General features: G+C 36.7%; 1 protein-coding gene across 1 annotated transcript in view; it reads right to left on the bottom strand.

Moving 5' to 3' along the window:
* Positions 1 to 16,134, bottom strand: part of Orc3 (origin recognition complex subunit 3) — a 76,324-nt gene that overhangs the window by 47,571 nt on the left and 12,619 nt on the right. Inside the window, exons 4-9 of the mRNA XM_023711933.1 lie at positions 12,157 to 12,301; positions 8,848 to 8,952; positions 7,575 to 7,726; positions 5,918 to 6,051; positions 2,697 to 2,856; positions 500 to 613 (exon numbers count right to left, since the gene is read on the bottom strand). Of these exons, the coding sequence (XP_023567701.1) occupies positions 500 to 613; positions 2,697 to 2,856; positions 5,918 to 6,051; positions 7,575 to 7,726; positions 8,848 to 8,952; positions 12,157 to 12,301 (810 nt within the window). The remainder of the gene's footprint in view (positions 1 to 499; positions 614 to 2,696; positions 2,857 to 5,917; positions 6,052 to 7,574; positions 7,727 to 8,847; positions 8,953 to 12,156; positions 12,302 to 16,134) is intronic.

Genomic DNA, 16,134 nt, shown 5'->3' on the forward strand with positions numbered 1-16,134 from the left:
AGCCAGCCCCGCCCCCTGGTGGGCTGAGCTGGCCACACACACACACACACACACACACAAATAAATAAAATTAAAAATAAAATAAAATAAAGTAATATTAAAGGAGAATCAGCAGTAGCAGCGAACATACACGGCATGTACAACTAAAACTATTTACTCCTAGTGCATTACAGAAGTTTCCTGACCACTTACATATGGCATTTCTTAGGTAGAAAGATTACAAGCTCTCAAGTTCTTAAAAAAAGGCCTTCCAGCCCACCCCTAAAATGTTTAAGAATCACTGCAAGAGAGCTCTTTTCTAATATTGTTACTCTAATTAATGTAACCCCTACATTTTGCTGCAAAGTAATGGTAGAATCTTGAATAAAATAACTAGAATTCACTGTATTTATTCTACATTTTGTCACTTACAATGACTTAGCAAAGTTAACAGTCTCAAAAGACATTCAAATTGTTGAGAATCAATTTGTCAAATTCAAACACATTAATGTCTTCTTACCTGAAGTCCTTTTACAAAGTTTTGAATTGAGAAATCATGATATAAAAAGATGTTGGTCAGAACTTGTAATACTTTTTCACTTATTTTAAAGGGAAACTGAGTTGTAAGAAGTAGCTGAAAGAGATTAAGGACAGGAAGGTAGACATTCTTTGTTACTCTTGACTATTCATCAATATTAAATATAAATATTGAGACAAAGAATGGTGCTATGTCATAGTAAATATGAAATAACTAACTTTTCACACATCAAATAATCAGCCAAAATTTTAACTGAATTTATTTTAGAAACAACAAAAAAGAAGCAATTTGTATTATATCCCCAGAACCAAAGATGTCCAACATCCTTCATCTAACTTCTAATTTTTAAAAACACTACCTATGAACTATATAAAGTTCTTTTCTTCATACCAAGAACCACTAATCAATCTACACTTTTGATAATTCTTGTGACAAGATATCTTTTTCATCCCTACTGAGTCAAATTAGTGAAGAATAACAGATTATGAACTTAGCTGAAAAAGAAACAAAAAATAATTTTTGCTTTAAAATTTTAGAATATCTAAATTTAAATTATTCAGTTAATGTTCAGTGTCTTATGGTAATGTTCTACACCTGAAAATGAAACAGTCATACAATGCCCTCTAGGAAGGGGAATCAAATCCAGACAGCACTGAACTGTACCCTCAATCCTTTTCACAAAATTCTATTTTGAGAAAGGGTTTCATTAGGTTGGCCCTGAATCTGACTCTCCTGCCTCCACCTCTCTAGTAGCTGCTATTACAAGCATGTGGTACTACTCTAGCTCAGACCAGGTTTCCTAAAACAATAAAAAGCATGACAGAAGGCAACTAAATTTGACTGTGTCCATAAAATGCTAAATATTATAGGTGAAACAATTTTCCCAAGGCCGGCCAAATAGCTCAGCAGATTAAAGCACCTGTAAGCAGATGGCAGGGGCCAGGGGTTCGATTCCTGGGGTCTGCCATGCTGACCCTGCCCAGGCAGGCCCCACCCATGGGGTGCACGAGAGGGCAATTGAGTCTGGGCATGGTGGCATACGCCTGCAATCCCAGCTCTTGGAAGGCTGTAAACAAGCAGATCACTATGAGTCCAATCTAGTAGTGAGACCCTGAACACCCTGTAGACCCTTCCCTAAAATATAAAAAAAAAAAAAAAGAAAAAGGAATAAAAATATACATATATCAATTTTCCCTAAAGGGTCAATAGATTAGGTGAATAACACAAAAAAGTGGACAAGTGATTAGTAAATAAATAAATAGGGCCCAGAGTTTACCTTATACAACTAACGTAAGTACAGTTTAGGGCTGGGGATATACACTATAGGCACAGCACCTGACTGGTAAACACAAGGTCCAGAGTTTGATTAGTGGTTAAAAAAACCCAAAAAACATACAAGCAAAAAAAGTATCAAAGAGTATCAGAAAAATATGTAGAAATTCAACGCTAAATTTGTGGAAGTTCAACGTATTTTGCCAGGCAAGGTGGCTCGCACCTGTAATCCTAGGATTGAAGGAGGCTGAGTGGGGAGGATTACAACTTTGAAGTCAAGCTTGGGCAAAGTGAGTTCCTGTTCTCAAAATTAAATGAAGAACAGATGGACAGGCGGATGGGTGGACTGGGAGTGGTACATCATCAATAAAAGAATTTCAGGCCAGGGAGATGGCTCAGTGGAATAAGCGCCTCCCTGGCAAGTGCCAAGGGCCTGAGTTCAATCCCCGGTTCTGCCAATAAAAGAATTGCATTTTTTAGATGGAAATATTATAGTAACTAAAGTCTGAGAAATTTTTAGCACTGTCAAGAGCAGCATGACAGTTAAGATTCCATTACAAACTTCAAATCACTTTATACAAAATTTAAGATCAAAATACACTTACACTGTTACTTGAAAGTCTACAAATTCTATGAAAATTTATTTTAAGTCTTTAATTTTCCACTGAGTAATAAAACAAATACATAGATACAATTCTTTTCATGAAGCTTCTATTTTACCTGAAGAGACAATTCTATAAACTCACCCTAAGCCTAATAACACAAAAAGATTAAAATATGTAAAGGAATACAGTTATTATAATACTCTAAAAAATAGAGGTTTATCATTAACATTTTGATGAAGAATCTATTCCAGGTGGTCTTATTTTCACCCTAGGTCCCTGCTAACACTTTCTTCTCTCTTTACCTTGTCAAGCACTGTGGACAGGTGCTCTTTGCAAGACAGAGACTGGAACAACTCTATACACAACAGAGACGAGACCGCATGAGGAAGCAGCCGGTGGATGATAATAGGAGATGTGGCGATTCCAAAAACCAGTATCAGTGGAAATTCATGTAGATGTTCACTAGTTTTCAAAAAAAGACACAAAAGGTGAAATCTAGCAAATATATTTCAATACAAACTTCAAGATACAGCCAGCTTCATTTTAACGTCTATCAGAGAAGACTGCTAATGAGCTCATTAAAAATTAAACATTTTTAGGTCATTCATTTTCTTGTTAAAGTAATTAAATGCTTATTATTTCTTGTTCTGTTCTGAAATCAATTTATTATTGTATTTTTCCCCAATTTTACTTAATCTCAGATTTTTTTTTTTTTTACAGCAGTAGGGAATGAACACAGGGCTTTTGCACTGAGATACATCTAGGGAGAAAGGTACTCTTCTGTTAAAGGGGATATTTACAGTAATTCTATTTTATATGAATCTCTATTTTTCTGTAGAATCCTATTTTTATAAAATGTGCGAAAGATTTTACCATTCCTTAGGAAGACAACTAAACACAAAGGGCCACATGCCAGTCTACCTGCCTTAAATTTTATGTGTAACAAAGAAACTCCTGAGTCACAGGATCTTATTCTGCCCTGCAACTGGGACAATTTAAGAACCAGCCAACTGTGAGGCCCTGTCCCCTACCAAGTGAGCATGGCATAGTGCCAACAGTGCAGGAAGTAAAAGCCCAGCAGATTACTTGTGTGCTGGCAGGCATTGTTTAGCTCAGCTACGTACCCTTCTGCAGAAGTAAAGTCTTGCTGAGATATTTCCAGGGCATGTTTCTTTATTCTATGGTAACATCAGAAATTTTCTGTCTGACAATCTCCATCCATTTTTTTGTTTTTATTTTGATACTATGTCTGCCTAACTCAGCAAGTTGCCCACACTAGGCTCAAACTTGCAACCTTCTTGCCTCAGCCTCCCAGAGTTTACAGGGCATATGTCTGTGTCCTTTCATTTTATAAACAGAAATAGAGATTCTGAAAGGTCAAGTACATTCCTTAAGGGTATGCAATCTTAACTGTTCTAAAATGTGTTAGATAACATTCAATTAACTTATCATCCAAAGTCTGACCTACAGCAGCCCTCATAATTGGCCATCCAGTCCATGCTTCCAGTTTAGCAACATGAAGCTCATTAATTTTCAAAGGAGTGTATTCTATCTATAAGTCATTTGTGATAGACACCATGTTATCCAGCCATAACAGCCAAGAGTTAGAAAATTGCTTACACATATGTAAAACATTTATGTGTGTGACAAATACAAGCATACAAGATAGACAGAGACAGAGAGATGGAGACAGAGACAGCCAGCCAGAGACAGAGACCGAGAGGCAGACAGGGTTTCTCTAAGTTGCTAAATAATCTAGGCTGGGCTTGAAATCGTGACCTACTACTTGCCTCCCATAATAGTGGGATTGCAAGCATTTATTACTACACCCTGTTATGTCTTTTTAATGTACATCATTAAAAAATGTCATATACCTTCTTGCATTCTTACCCTAAGTATCTTTAACACAAAAAATTTCTATTATAAAATACAATAGTACTATTTTTGAAGGCTACTGCAAGTCAGTCATCTGTATCTTGGTAAATGATTTTTTTTTCTGTTCTTTTCCTTTTCTGTAGTATTTCAGCTGCTTGCAGTTCTATCTACATAGGTATAAAGCCCCTATATTCTCTTACTGTTTTAAGTCCTTTTTAATTTTTGATGGTTGTAGTCCCAAATCTTAGCCCCTAAAAATACAGAGTTTTTGTTTTTGCTTTCTTTGGTCACTTACACTGTACTAAGCACTTTCCCACTCCATGAGTAGGTCAATGTTAGCATTAAGACAAGCCCTAGGGCAGGGTGGGCCTGGAGTGTGGCTATAGGAGGACTTCCCTTGTTCAGAAGGCCTTGGGTTCAGTTCCCTGGGCAGGTCCTCCCCACATACTCCCCCCCTCCAAAAAAAAAAAAAAACATGTAAAAAAGTCTTAGGATCTAGAACTGTGAGTTCATGGGGGGGGGGGGACACAACTTATGCTGTAAAAATAAGAATTTTTAGTATGTTAGTAAATTATAATTCAACACAGCTTTAAGCAACTCTAGCTGTAATTAAGAAGGCAAGCTGACATACAGGAGATGCCAATGTACATTCATTACATTCCAAAAGATAATACCACAGGAAATGCATTTGATACAATTCTAAAATATGGTTATTTTAATTCTGACTCCTTCCAGGATCCTGGGAAATTGTGAAAAGTTTCTCTCTAAAAATACTATACAAACATGATGTTATTTAGAAAATATTCTTAAAGAAAAAAAGAGAAAGAAAAAATATTTTTGATTAAGTAAAGCTATATGCAACCTTGAGTCTCTTTTGTATCAAAAAATAAGGTCTGGGGCCGACCAGATAACACAACGAATTAAAGCGCCTGCTTAGGTAAATGCGAGGGCCTGGGGTTCCATCTCCAGCCTGCCACGGCGGCTCCACCCCCAGGGTGCACTGAGAAGGTGATTGAGAATGGGCGGCGTGGTGGCGCGAGCCTGTAATCCCAGCACTTGGGAGGCTGTAAACAGGAGGATCACTATGAGTCTGATTTGGTTAGTGAGACCCTGTACTAAAAAAAAATAAAATAAAGGCCAATGAAAGCATCTAAACCTGTGATATTTACTCATTTAATGTGCAGCGAGACAGACAACTTTGATGAGATAAAATAATTTTACAGTACATGATCATGTTAATTAAAAACAGACCAACACTGTGGGAAGCTTGGGCCAAAGGACTCCAAGTTCAAGTCTAAGCAGTACATGGAACTTAGTGACTTAGTGAGGTCTTATCTCAAAATACAGAAAAGGAGCTGGGAAGGTAGCTCTGTATGAAGGCCCCAAGCTCCATCTCCAGTACTAGGTGGTGGGGAGTTGGAGGGTGGGAGTGGGAAGTGAGGAACAGGTTAAGTGACTTTCTCACTCTTCAATCAAAACACAAATGAAAAAGCTGATAGGATGTCTCTGAACATTCAAGTACAAAGGACTTATCACAGTGTGAATCCCATAAAATTAGCCTTAAAATGATTATACTTTTTAAGTGAAAAGTAATGTTTTCTTAACACAAAAAGAATTTTGCGTAAAAGCCCAATGGCACACCATATACCTGGTGACAGTTATGAAGTCTTGAAGTACTTTTGTGGTGAAGCTCTCCATATCCTTTAATATTAGCACAACAGGAGGAGACTGCCATTGACTAGAAGTATTCCTCATTTTGCTTGGCATTTTTGGATCTGTCTTCTTATAAGTCATTGAGGAAAGAAGGAGTTAAAAGTAAACCTCACCACCAAACAAGACTATAATGCTATCGCATATTGATTTATTTCCCTTTATATTTCACAATGAGAGTTTATTTTTCCACATAGTAAAAGAAATCCACTCCAACAGTTACTAGTGGAACCTTTCTGTGTCAGACATGAGATTAATAAGAAAAAGACTCAGCAACATCTGTAACTCATGGAATATTTGTATTTTCTGCAGAGAAAATGACAAGAAAAACACAGGAAAAGAATTTCTACAAAACTGAATTTTCTGTTGGTAGAATGTTAGTATTTTTAATGAAAAAGCATAACAAACATGTTACTTGCTGCTCTGCTACGGTGACATTAAAGCTTGAAAAGGGCCCTAAGTGTCATCTGGTTCAATGTAGATAACTGGAAGTACTATTTGATTTCTAGAAAATCAGAAACTGTTGATCAAACGAAAGTATTTTGCTAAGCATTATACAATTTGTCTATATAAAGGAAAACTACTTATGTTGACTTCAGCAAAAATATTGACTGGAAAATGTCATCACAGTAGTTTTTGCCCATACTGTCTACAGACAGCATTATAAATTAAGGTTGTAGTTTTACTGTGCAGTTACATAGGAATCATCCATTTTCATCAAATTGTCTAAGTAAAATTTAACTCTGGGCATTTATTTGTCAAATATATTTTACTTAAAGACCTGATTCTGCAAGAACTCTAAGAATGGAACAATTACATTTTAAAAAATAACACGAGGGCCGGCCTGATAGCTCAGCAGACTAAAGAGACAGCAGCCGGGGTTCAAACTCTGGCGTGCCATGCCAGCCCCACCTGCGGGGTGCACTGAGACAGCAACTGAGACTGGTCATGATGGCATGCACCTGTAATCCCAGTGCTTGGGAGGCTTGAAAACAGGAGAAGTGGGCCGGGGAGATGGCTCAGTGGAATAAGCGCTTCCCTGGCAAGCGCAAGGGCCTGAGTTCAATCCCCGGTTCCGCAAAAAAAAAAAAAAAAAGAAAAGAAAACAGGAGAAACACTACGAGTCTGATCTACGTAGTGACGTAGTGAAACCCTGTAGACCCTGTCCTAAATACAAAATAAATAAATAAATAAATAAACAACACACAATCATTCACCACAGGACTGAGTTGACAGTGGGACCTGGTAGTGTGGTTTTACTGCACAAAAACAAATACTGAAGAATGTAAGAGGTAATTATTAAAATTATAGCTGTTGCTAGAGATAAAATCTAAAGCAGAACTCCTGACACTTTTTGTCACTAGATGACATTCTCCCACAAATACAATGTCACTGTAAGAACCTAAGCCCTTACCAGGAATTAGGCTGCATACTAATTAAAAGAACATTTTTTGATTCTGTAGCCTTAGACAAAAATATTATTAAACTGATACTTATTAGGGCATAAACATATGCTTAACAGAACAAAGGAAATAGACTATTTACTGTAATTCCTAGTCCCATAGGGCGATTTTCTAGAAGAAAATCTTGTTTACCTGTGTAACAGTCATATACCAACTGGAAAGTGAGTCCATTGAACAATGTGTCTTTTTCTGGGTGACCTGAACACTTTCTCCTTCTTTGGGTTTTGTATCTACAGAGCAGTCCATTAACTGTGAGAGCAACTTCTGTAAAAAATGTTTCATATCTGCAGAATATAAAAAGAAAAGTCTTATCTCCTCTTAAGACAAAAGTCCTTGAAACTTCTTGAACAATTTATATTACATTAGTTGGGTAGAATGTATTTTTCTATTATTTATCATCAATATAATTAAAGTAACATTTAACACGCTCTTAAGGCTCATTAATAACCTATCCTTAATATTTAAATTTCATTAGCTCATACTGACTAGGTCAAGTATTATCTATAATGAAAGCGTTAAAGGAAATGTAAACATGGAAACTATTAAGTAAATATTTTTGGTTTTGTTATTTTCAGACAGGGTCTTGCTATGCAGCCCAGGTCCCTCCAACTCACAGTGAACCTCTTGAGTGCTGAGATTATAGGCATATGCCACTGTGCCTGGCCATATTTTTAGAGATATGTACTTAAATTACAGTAGACAACAAAAGGACTTCAAGGTCCCTAAAAAATGCATCCAAAATGCTGTTTACATGAATTATCTTACTGATTATAATCTCCATTATCAGTTTCAAAGATGTTTTAGAGCTTTTACTTCATTCCAATCAGTTTATGAATATGAAATATAAACACATAAATGCTTGGTATCAGTCCAAATCCAAACAAATGATACTAATACTAATTCTACATTCTTAATGCTTTGAAGGCTTCAGACACTCAAGATTGGCTCTATCAGCTATTTTTTCCACTGCAGACTTTGAAAGTAAAATAAGATGGCTCATGGCTGCAAATATGAACCCAGAGAGATTAATCTTTGTTTGGTTAAACAATAAATCACTATTCTCCAATTCTCAGCTTCCTATTTCAAATCTTTGTACACACTAAAGTTTCACTGGGTTAGAATCGCATCATGCATAATGCATGACTATTCCTGGCAGTGAAGCTAATACAGTATGTGGCAGGAATGTGACCCGAACAAAGGAAGCAAAATTTAGCAATAGTCAAGATTATTCTGGGGGTCACTAAACCTCACCCTGCCAAATAAGTAGCACTGTGCTCTTGTTACAAATAAAAAGGGACTAAGCTGAGAGACAGAGAGGGAAAGACAGAGAGACTGACAAGAGAGACTAAGGATCAGCATTACTCTGTAACATTTTACCAATGTAATAAAAGCACTTATATTTTACCTGGACAATCTTTAGCTTGCAAAGAGACTACATATGGTGTGATAATATTCTGAAGGGCCTCTGTTAGACTTCTGAATATTAAATCATGATCTGTGACATTCACACCTAGGAAATAATACATCAATATTACATCATTATTTTTACTAGTAATTTTTAAAAAATATTTAACATATCAAGTTAACAACTAAGTAAAAAAAATATAGATATAGATATAGATATAGATATATAGGTATAAGGTCTTGCTATGCAGTTTGGACTTATAGTGATCCTCCTGCCTAAGTCTCCCAAGTACTGGGATGAGGCAAGCACGACCACACCTGGTTCCTGGGCTGACATGACATGTGATATTGCGGAGTAAAAACATTCTTAAAAATATGATTTGTAACAGAAATCTAGATAATATATTGCATAAACGAGAGCTATCCATTAATAACATTATCTAAAGATACATGCTACACTGATGCTATGGGTTAGATCCTGAATGGCCTGTGTTTAAGGCTCAGTCTACTGCTTATGTCATCTACGGAAAAGAGGATCCTTTAGAAGGAGGGACCTAACAGAAGTTAGACCACTGGGAGGATACCCCTGAGGGACCATAGGGAACTTGGGAAGTTCATCTTTCTTTGCTCCCTGGCTGCTACAAGGCAACTAGTTTGCCTTCACCATGCGCTCTGCCATAATATACTGCCTCAGAATGAGCCCAAAACCAACAAGTCAACTGACCAAGGGCTAAAATTTTCATGAGCAAAGATGTTTCCTCCTTATAAACTGATTATGAGCATTGTGTCACAGTCTCAAAAAACTAACACAATTGATGTGTCTATAAAGACATTTAACATAATTCTTTAACAAAATTACTAAAGACATATACCCAACCTTTAAAAAAATTAGGAGTAATTTTATTACTTTGCCAATTTTATAGAATTCTTTAGTCATTCCAATATAAGGGTTTTCTATAGAATCTAGCATTATTCTTGCCCTGATTTAATAACAGGACAATCCAACCATAATATTATTTTTAATAATCTTAGTATGAAGTAGTTAAAATGTATATTAAGCTGACTTCAACAAGAGCAAATTTGAAATGATAAAGTTCTGGTATTTATCAAAGTATTCATTTTCATTTCCACAAATCAGTTTCAGTACTACTCTGCATACAGTTAATCTGAGTTGGGCAGAAATTTCCTCACTACTTTGGGAGTAATGTTGTTAACTGATACTTTCCCTCACATAACAATCTATGACTTCTAGAACCTCTTTGGCACTTAGGATGTATCGGCCGTCCATACATATCCTCAAACTGCTTAAGACTTTTTGTTGTAAAACTTCCATTACTTGGAAAAATATACAAATTTAAGAATCTTTCATGCCAGCAGTAAGTATTCCCTTCTTCCAGGAAAGAAAAAAACTAAAAAAGTATCAGATCACTTTTTTTCTTGGGTTTTTATATTTCTTTTTATTATCAGACTATTTTTCTAAAGTTCATGAACCTTTCTGAAAATAGAAGACATGCAATTGTGCTCACATGTGGGACAAAATATTTTCATGAGCTCATACTATTTCTAGCATTCATCATAATATATGACTGCAATAATTAATTCTTTAAAAAACTTTGAGAGTTCAGTAGAACATTGGCTTATCTTTCAAAATCGGACTTCATAGAAGTTATTTAATACTATGTTTCTTTTCATCTTTTTTTTTTTTTTTTTTAAGTGAGACACAGTCTCACTACACAGCTCAGCTTGCTCTTGAACTTGTGGCAATCCTCCTGCCTTAGCCTCATGAGTGCTGGGATTACGTGTGTAGACCACTGTCAGGAAATATTATATTTCTTAAAACAATACACTTGTCTATTGCAAAGAAGATAACCAACAATGTCCTTTGCTGGAAAAAATTATTAGGCCATAATTTTGAAAAATGTTTAGGCAAGAGGCAGAGCAGGGCTTTAAACCCCTCAGAACTACCTATCTTCTCGATTGTGCCTCCTCAACCCTACCTCCACCTACTGTAACCTAGCAGCAGAAGAACAAAGCACCCAACAGTGCAAGTGGGCTCTCTATAAAGTGGAAACAGGTCTTAAAAATTATATTTTTATAGGCTGCCTTGGAAATTGGCCCAAAGCATAAAAATCCCTCCGCTGAGTCTTGTGAGTCAGGGTGATTCTGGCCATCAGCAGGAAGGCTGTGAGAACTGCAAGATTCAGGCTTCACCCTATACCCACTAGCAAAACCACATTAAAGTTTGAGAAGTACTGTCCTGAATATAAGGAGTAAGAAGTAAGAACAGATTAGAAATGGTATTAAGCAAGAGAATTTATCTCAGAGTCTACTAGGAAAACAAACTCTAAATAAATAACAAATTGGAAGTGAAATGAAAAGTGTGTTTGGAATCCAAATAAATTCTGTAGTTTTTCAAAAGGAATGAAAGAAATCTGCAGGGATAAGGGCATGTAGCTCAGTGACAGACAACATATTCAGTCTGCTTATAGCTTTGAGAGTCCCTAGTATCCCCCCACCTGCAAAAAAGGTGAAGGGAGAAAAAAAGAAATTTGCTAATATTCCAGAGACTTTTTTTGTATACAATTCATCTAAACACTTTCCTAGCAATATTAATAAAGCAATCTCAAATTTAAAAAGCTAAGCAGAAGGAAATAAAATTAATGTTACAGATTAATTCCATTAAAGATACGGTTTTTCAAAAAGGTACAAACTTTACTAACACATTGGTGATTTCTTTACTGCCCAACCCAAATCTCCAACACTGCCATAACATATACAAGGAAGAAAGAATAAAACAATTACAATTCCTTTTTTTTTTTTTTTTTTTTTGTATTTTAGGGAAGGGTTTACAGGGTATTCAGGGTCTCACTACTAGATCAGACTCATAGTGATCTGCCTGTTTATACGTCTCCCAAGAGCTGGGATCACAGGCATGCACCACCACACCCAGTCTCAATTGCTGTCTCAATCTGCCCTGTAGGCTGGGCTGGTAGGCAGGCCCCAGGGATTGAACCCCACCTGTGCCCCTGGGCATGCTTGCAGGCGCTTTAATTTGCTAAGCTATTTGGCTGGCCCTACAACTAAAATTTCTAACAAAAAGTTGAATAGAACACAGACTGAAACACTTCCTTTTAATTTGAATTTGTATGAATCGGTATAATGAACTTTTACTGGTTTTAAAGCATGTAAACTAGTTTAATTCGACAAATAAGACACAAAAACAGAGCTTTATCTGAACAAGTTATTCCACTATTCTCAACAATAAAAACCAATTAAAAATGCATGCATGAATAAACACATCCATACATACCAAGGACAAGAGCAGCTGTTGGAATTTCCTTAAGTTTTATTTGACAGGCCCAGTCCTCTGAATTTTTCTGGAACCCAGAATGAGACTTTTGCAAAAATTCAATCAGATTGTTGAACAGAGTTTTATTTAATTCCTCCTGTAGTCGCTGTAAAGCACAATATAATTTATGAATTACAAACATCAGTAGCAGTCTGATGTCTTTCCCAGTGTAAGGAAGTTAAAAATTTTGCTTTTCCCCTGAATATCCAATAATTTTCATCTATGAAATGAACTGGCAAGTTATTAAGAGGGGGAAAAACACATACATATGTTTAACATCAAACGAACCATACACAAAATATTAGACTCAAAGAAAAGGCAAGATGGGTGAAGCCTTCACATCATTCTGGGTTAGAGAAACAAATAGGGGTTTGGGGGTAGTGGGGTAAAGAGGACAGGGTGAGGGCAGTGGCAACAACATACATTACAGAACGGAGGTAGGAACATGTACTAAACAAAGGAAGCCAGCATGGAGAGCTTAGCAAGACTATCTAAAAATAAATTTCAACAGGTCAGGGATGTCGCCCTGTGTTAGAATGCTTGCCTAGCTTGTGCAAGGTCCTGGTCCAGCACAATAGGAGAAGAAGAAAAAAAAAGGCTATACATAGCAATCTCTTCTCATGCTACCCTGACTCTTTCTTATGAAAGAGGAAAATAGGGGATATGAGATAGAGAAACTTTTGCCTTAGTAAACAACTGCTATTTACTAATGTGGACACAGGTAAAGTTCTTTTTGTAAATAGGCCATCTGGAAGAATATTTTGGGATAACCTTTTTTTATCTCCCTCGTTGGTTTTGGAAAAAAAAATTGTTATGGATTCAATCCAAAGAATACATGTAAGATGATTAAAAGATGAATAAAATACAAAACAAGTTTTTCCTATTAATCTCTGGTAAGTAGTGCTTTGTGTTTCCCCATTAAAAATTCTCATTAGGTAAGACTGATGAGGTGAGAAAGAGCACCAGGGAGAAAAGTAAAGAAACAGGGAAGGCACAATGGGGCGGAAAACAATCCAAGCATGTAAAGCGCATGTGTGTATCAAAAACCAATATGAAATCCTTATTCTGTACTACTAATATGTCCCAATTAAAAGTCCTCTCATTTATTCATTTAACATATATTCATCAACTTAGGAATTCCAGTCTATACCCTAAAAAATTAATCACACAACTTACTATTTTAATTAAAATACAAGGCAGTAAAGAAGCCAACAGTAGGGCCATCTAACCTAAGCACATAATGGATTTGAACCAAGCCATTAAAATGATATGGGTGACAGGCACCAAAGGTAAGTCAGAGGAGCTGGGGAGGTAGAGAATAAAAGCACCACACATCTGGAGAATTACAGATACAGGTAAGGCTAAGAAAACCTGAGAAATGGTAGGAATGAGGCTGGACAAGTACGTAAAAGTTTAGGCCAGAAAAAATATATATATGGTGCTAGAGTTCAGATATTTTCTTGTGGGGAGAGCCGCTGAAGGGATGTAGAGGAGATGTGATGAAATCCGGGTTAAGAAGGGTTGATCTGGCAGCTCTGTGAGGGCTGGATTAAAGGATCAGCAAGGCTTTACTGGCAAAGGGATATAGAAAGACTTATGGGACATAATGTAGGCAGTCTGAAGAAGGAAGTTTATAGCTATGATAGTCCACATCAAAAAAAAAAGAAAAAAAAAAAAAGAGCTCAAACAAATAACCTAATGATATACCTCAAGATCACAGAAAAACAAGAACAATGCAAACCCAAAGATATTAAAAGAACAGAAGATCAGGGCAGAAATCAATGGAAAACTGAATATATACATATTAAATAAATCAAAGAGTTGGTTCTTTCAAAGAGTACACAAAACAGACAAACCAATCTTATCAAAATAAAGGAAAAGACATAATACCATGCAACTAAAAATGTAAAAGGTGAACTCACAGTGGAGTCTGCTGAAAATAAACTATCCGTGCTAACTACTTGAGAACCTACCCTAATAAAACGGAATGGTCAGAAAAACTGAATAAATGCCTAGATACTTACTAACTACCAAAGCTGAAACAAAAAAATGTAAAAACCCCAACAATTCAGCATCAGTTACGCTGAAGAAATTTAAAAAGCAAACAAGGGGCCAGCCAGATAGCTCAGCAGACTAAAGCACCTGCTTAGGCAGGTGCAGGGATAGGATTCGATCCCCAGTGTGCCTTGCCAGCCCCAACCCGGGCTCCCTGAGATGGCCTACTGAGACTGGGTGTGGTGATGCGCCCCAGTAACCCCAGCACTTGGGAGGCTGAAACAGGAGGATCACTAGAGTCTGATCTGTGCAGTGGGACCCTGCAGACCCTGCACTACATACAGAAAACAAAACCAAACCAAGAAAAGCCCAGGTCTTGATGGACTCACTGCTGAATTCTTAAAAGAACTGCAGAGAACTAATGCTAATACTCAAAACTCCTTAATGAAATCAAAACAGGAGTACTCCTAAAGTCATTCTTAGAAGCAAGCATTAGCCAGATTCCAAAACTAGAGAAGGATCAAACCAAGAAAGAACTATAGGCCAATCTCTTTAACGAACATAGATCTAAAGATTGTCCCTAAAATACTGGCTTACAGAATGTAGCAAGTCATCTAAAAGATCATATACCTCCACCAAGGAGAATTCATTCCTTCAAGGGATGAAGGGATGATTCAATGCGTGCAAATCAATTAATGTAGCATGTCACATAAACAGAATCAAGGACCAAAACCACATGATTATTTCAATAGAAGCATAAAAGCATTTGACAAAATACAACACTCATTCATGACAAAAATACTAAAGAAAATACAGAAGACCTTTACCCCCAGTCTGATAAAAGCCATCTTACACAAATGGAAAGAAGCCTAAAATTTTCCTTCTAAAATCAAGAGCAAAGATGTCTGCTACCCTCAGTAAAGTTCTCAAAACATTAGCCAGAGCAATTGAGATAAGAGAAAGAAATAAAAGGAATATGGCTAGGAAAGAAAGAGGTTAAATTATCATTTGCAGACGACACAATCCTCATAGAAGACTCCAAAAACTCTACTAAAAGACTCCTGGAATTAATAACCAAACTTAGTAGCACAGCTGGATACAAATTCAACACTCGAACATCAATAGTCATCTTGCACACCAATAACAAACCCATGGAGAGAGGGAAACAACATTTTTCACAATACCAGTAAGAAAAATGAAATACTTAGCAATTAACCTAACCAAGGAAACAGAAGACCACTGTAGTACTCTGAAAACGCTGATCGAAGAAACAAAACAATATTCCCTATTCCTCAATAGGCAGAATCACTATAGTAAAAAATGCTATATAGTACTTCCAAAACAGTAATACAGAGCTAAGGCAATCCCAATTAATATACTACTCCGCATAGAACTAGTGAAGGCAATCCTAAAATTCATATGGAGCCAAATGAGACCTAGAAGCAAAAGTAATTCTAGGTAACAATGGCTATCACAATCCTATACCTCAAGTATAACTATACTACAAAGCTATTATGATAAAAACAGAATATTGACAAAAACATTAATAACCACCACCCCCCAGACTGTGGGAACAATGGAACTTAACAGAAACAACTCCAGGCACACTCAGTTATCTTAACTTTGACAAAGGGGCAAATACTTTTTCTAAAGGAAAGACATTCTCATTAAAAAATGGTGCTGGGGGCCTGGGAGATGGCTCAGTGGAATAAGCGCTTCTCTGGCAAGTGTAAGGGCCTGAGTTCAATCCCCGGTTCCGCAAAAAACAAAAACAAAAACAAAACAGAATTCCTTCATTGGCCAAGCAATGGTCGTGACTCATCCACATGGCTGACACTGACAAAGACTCTACTATCTGAGGTACAGGATCTCAGGATAAATCCTGAGGGGATTTCACTGACCTTATCAGACCCAAAAGCTACAACTCTTGTTGCATAGGTCCTG

Source organism: Octodon degus, unplaced genomic scaffold, assembly GCF_000260255.1.
Source record: "Octodon degus isolate 3935 unplaced genomic scaffold, OctDeg1.0 scaffold00022, whole genome shotgun sequence".
Lineage (NCBI taxonomy): Eukaryota > Metazoa > Chordata > Mammalia > Rodentia > Octodontidae > Octodon > Octodon degus.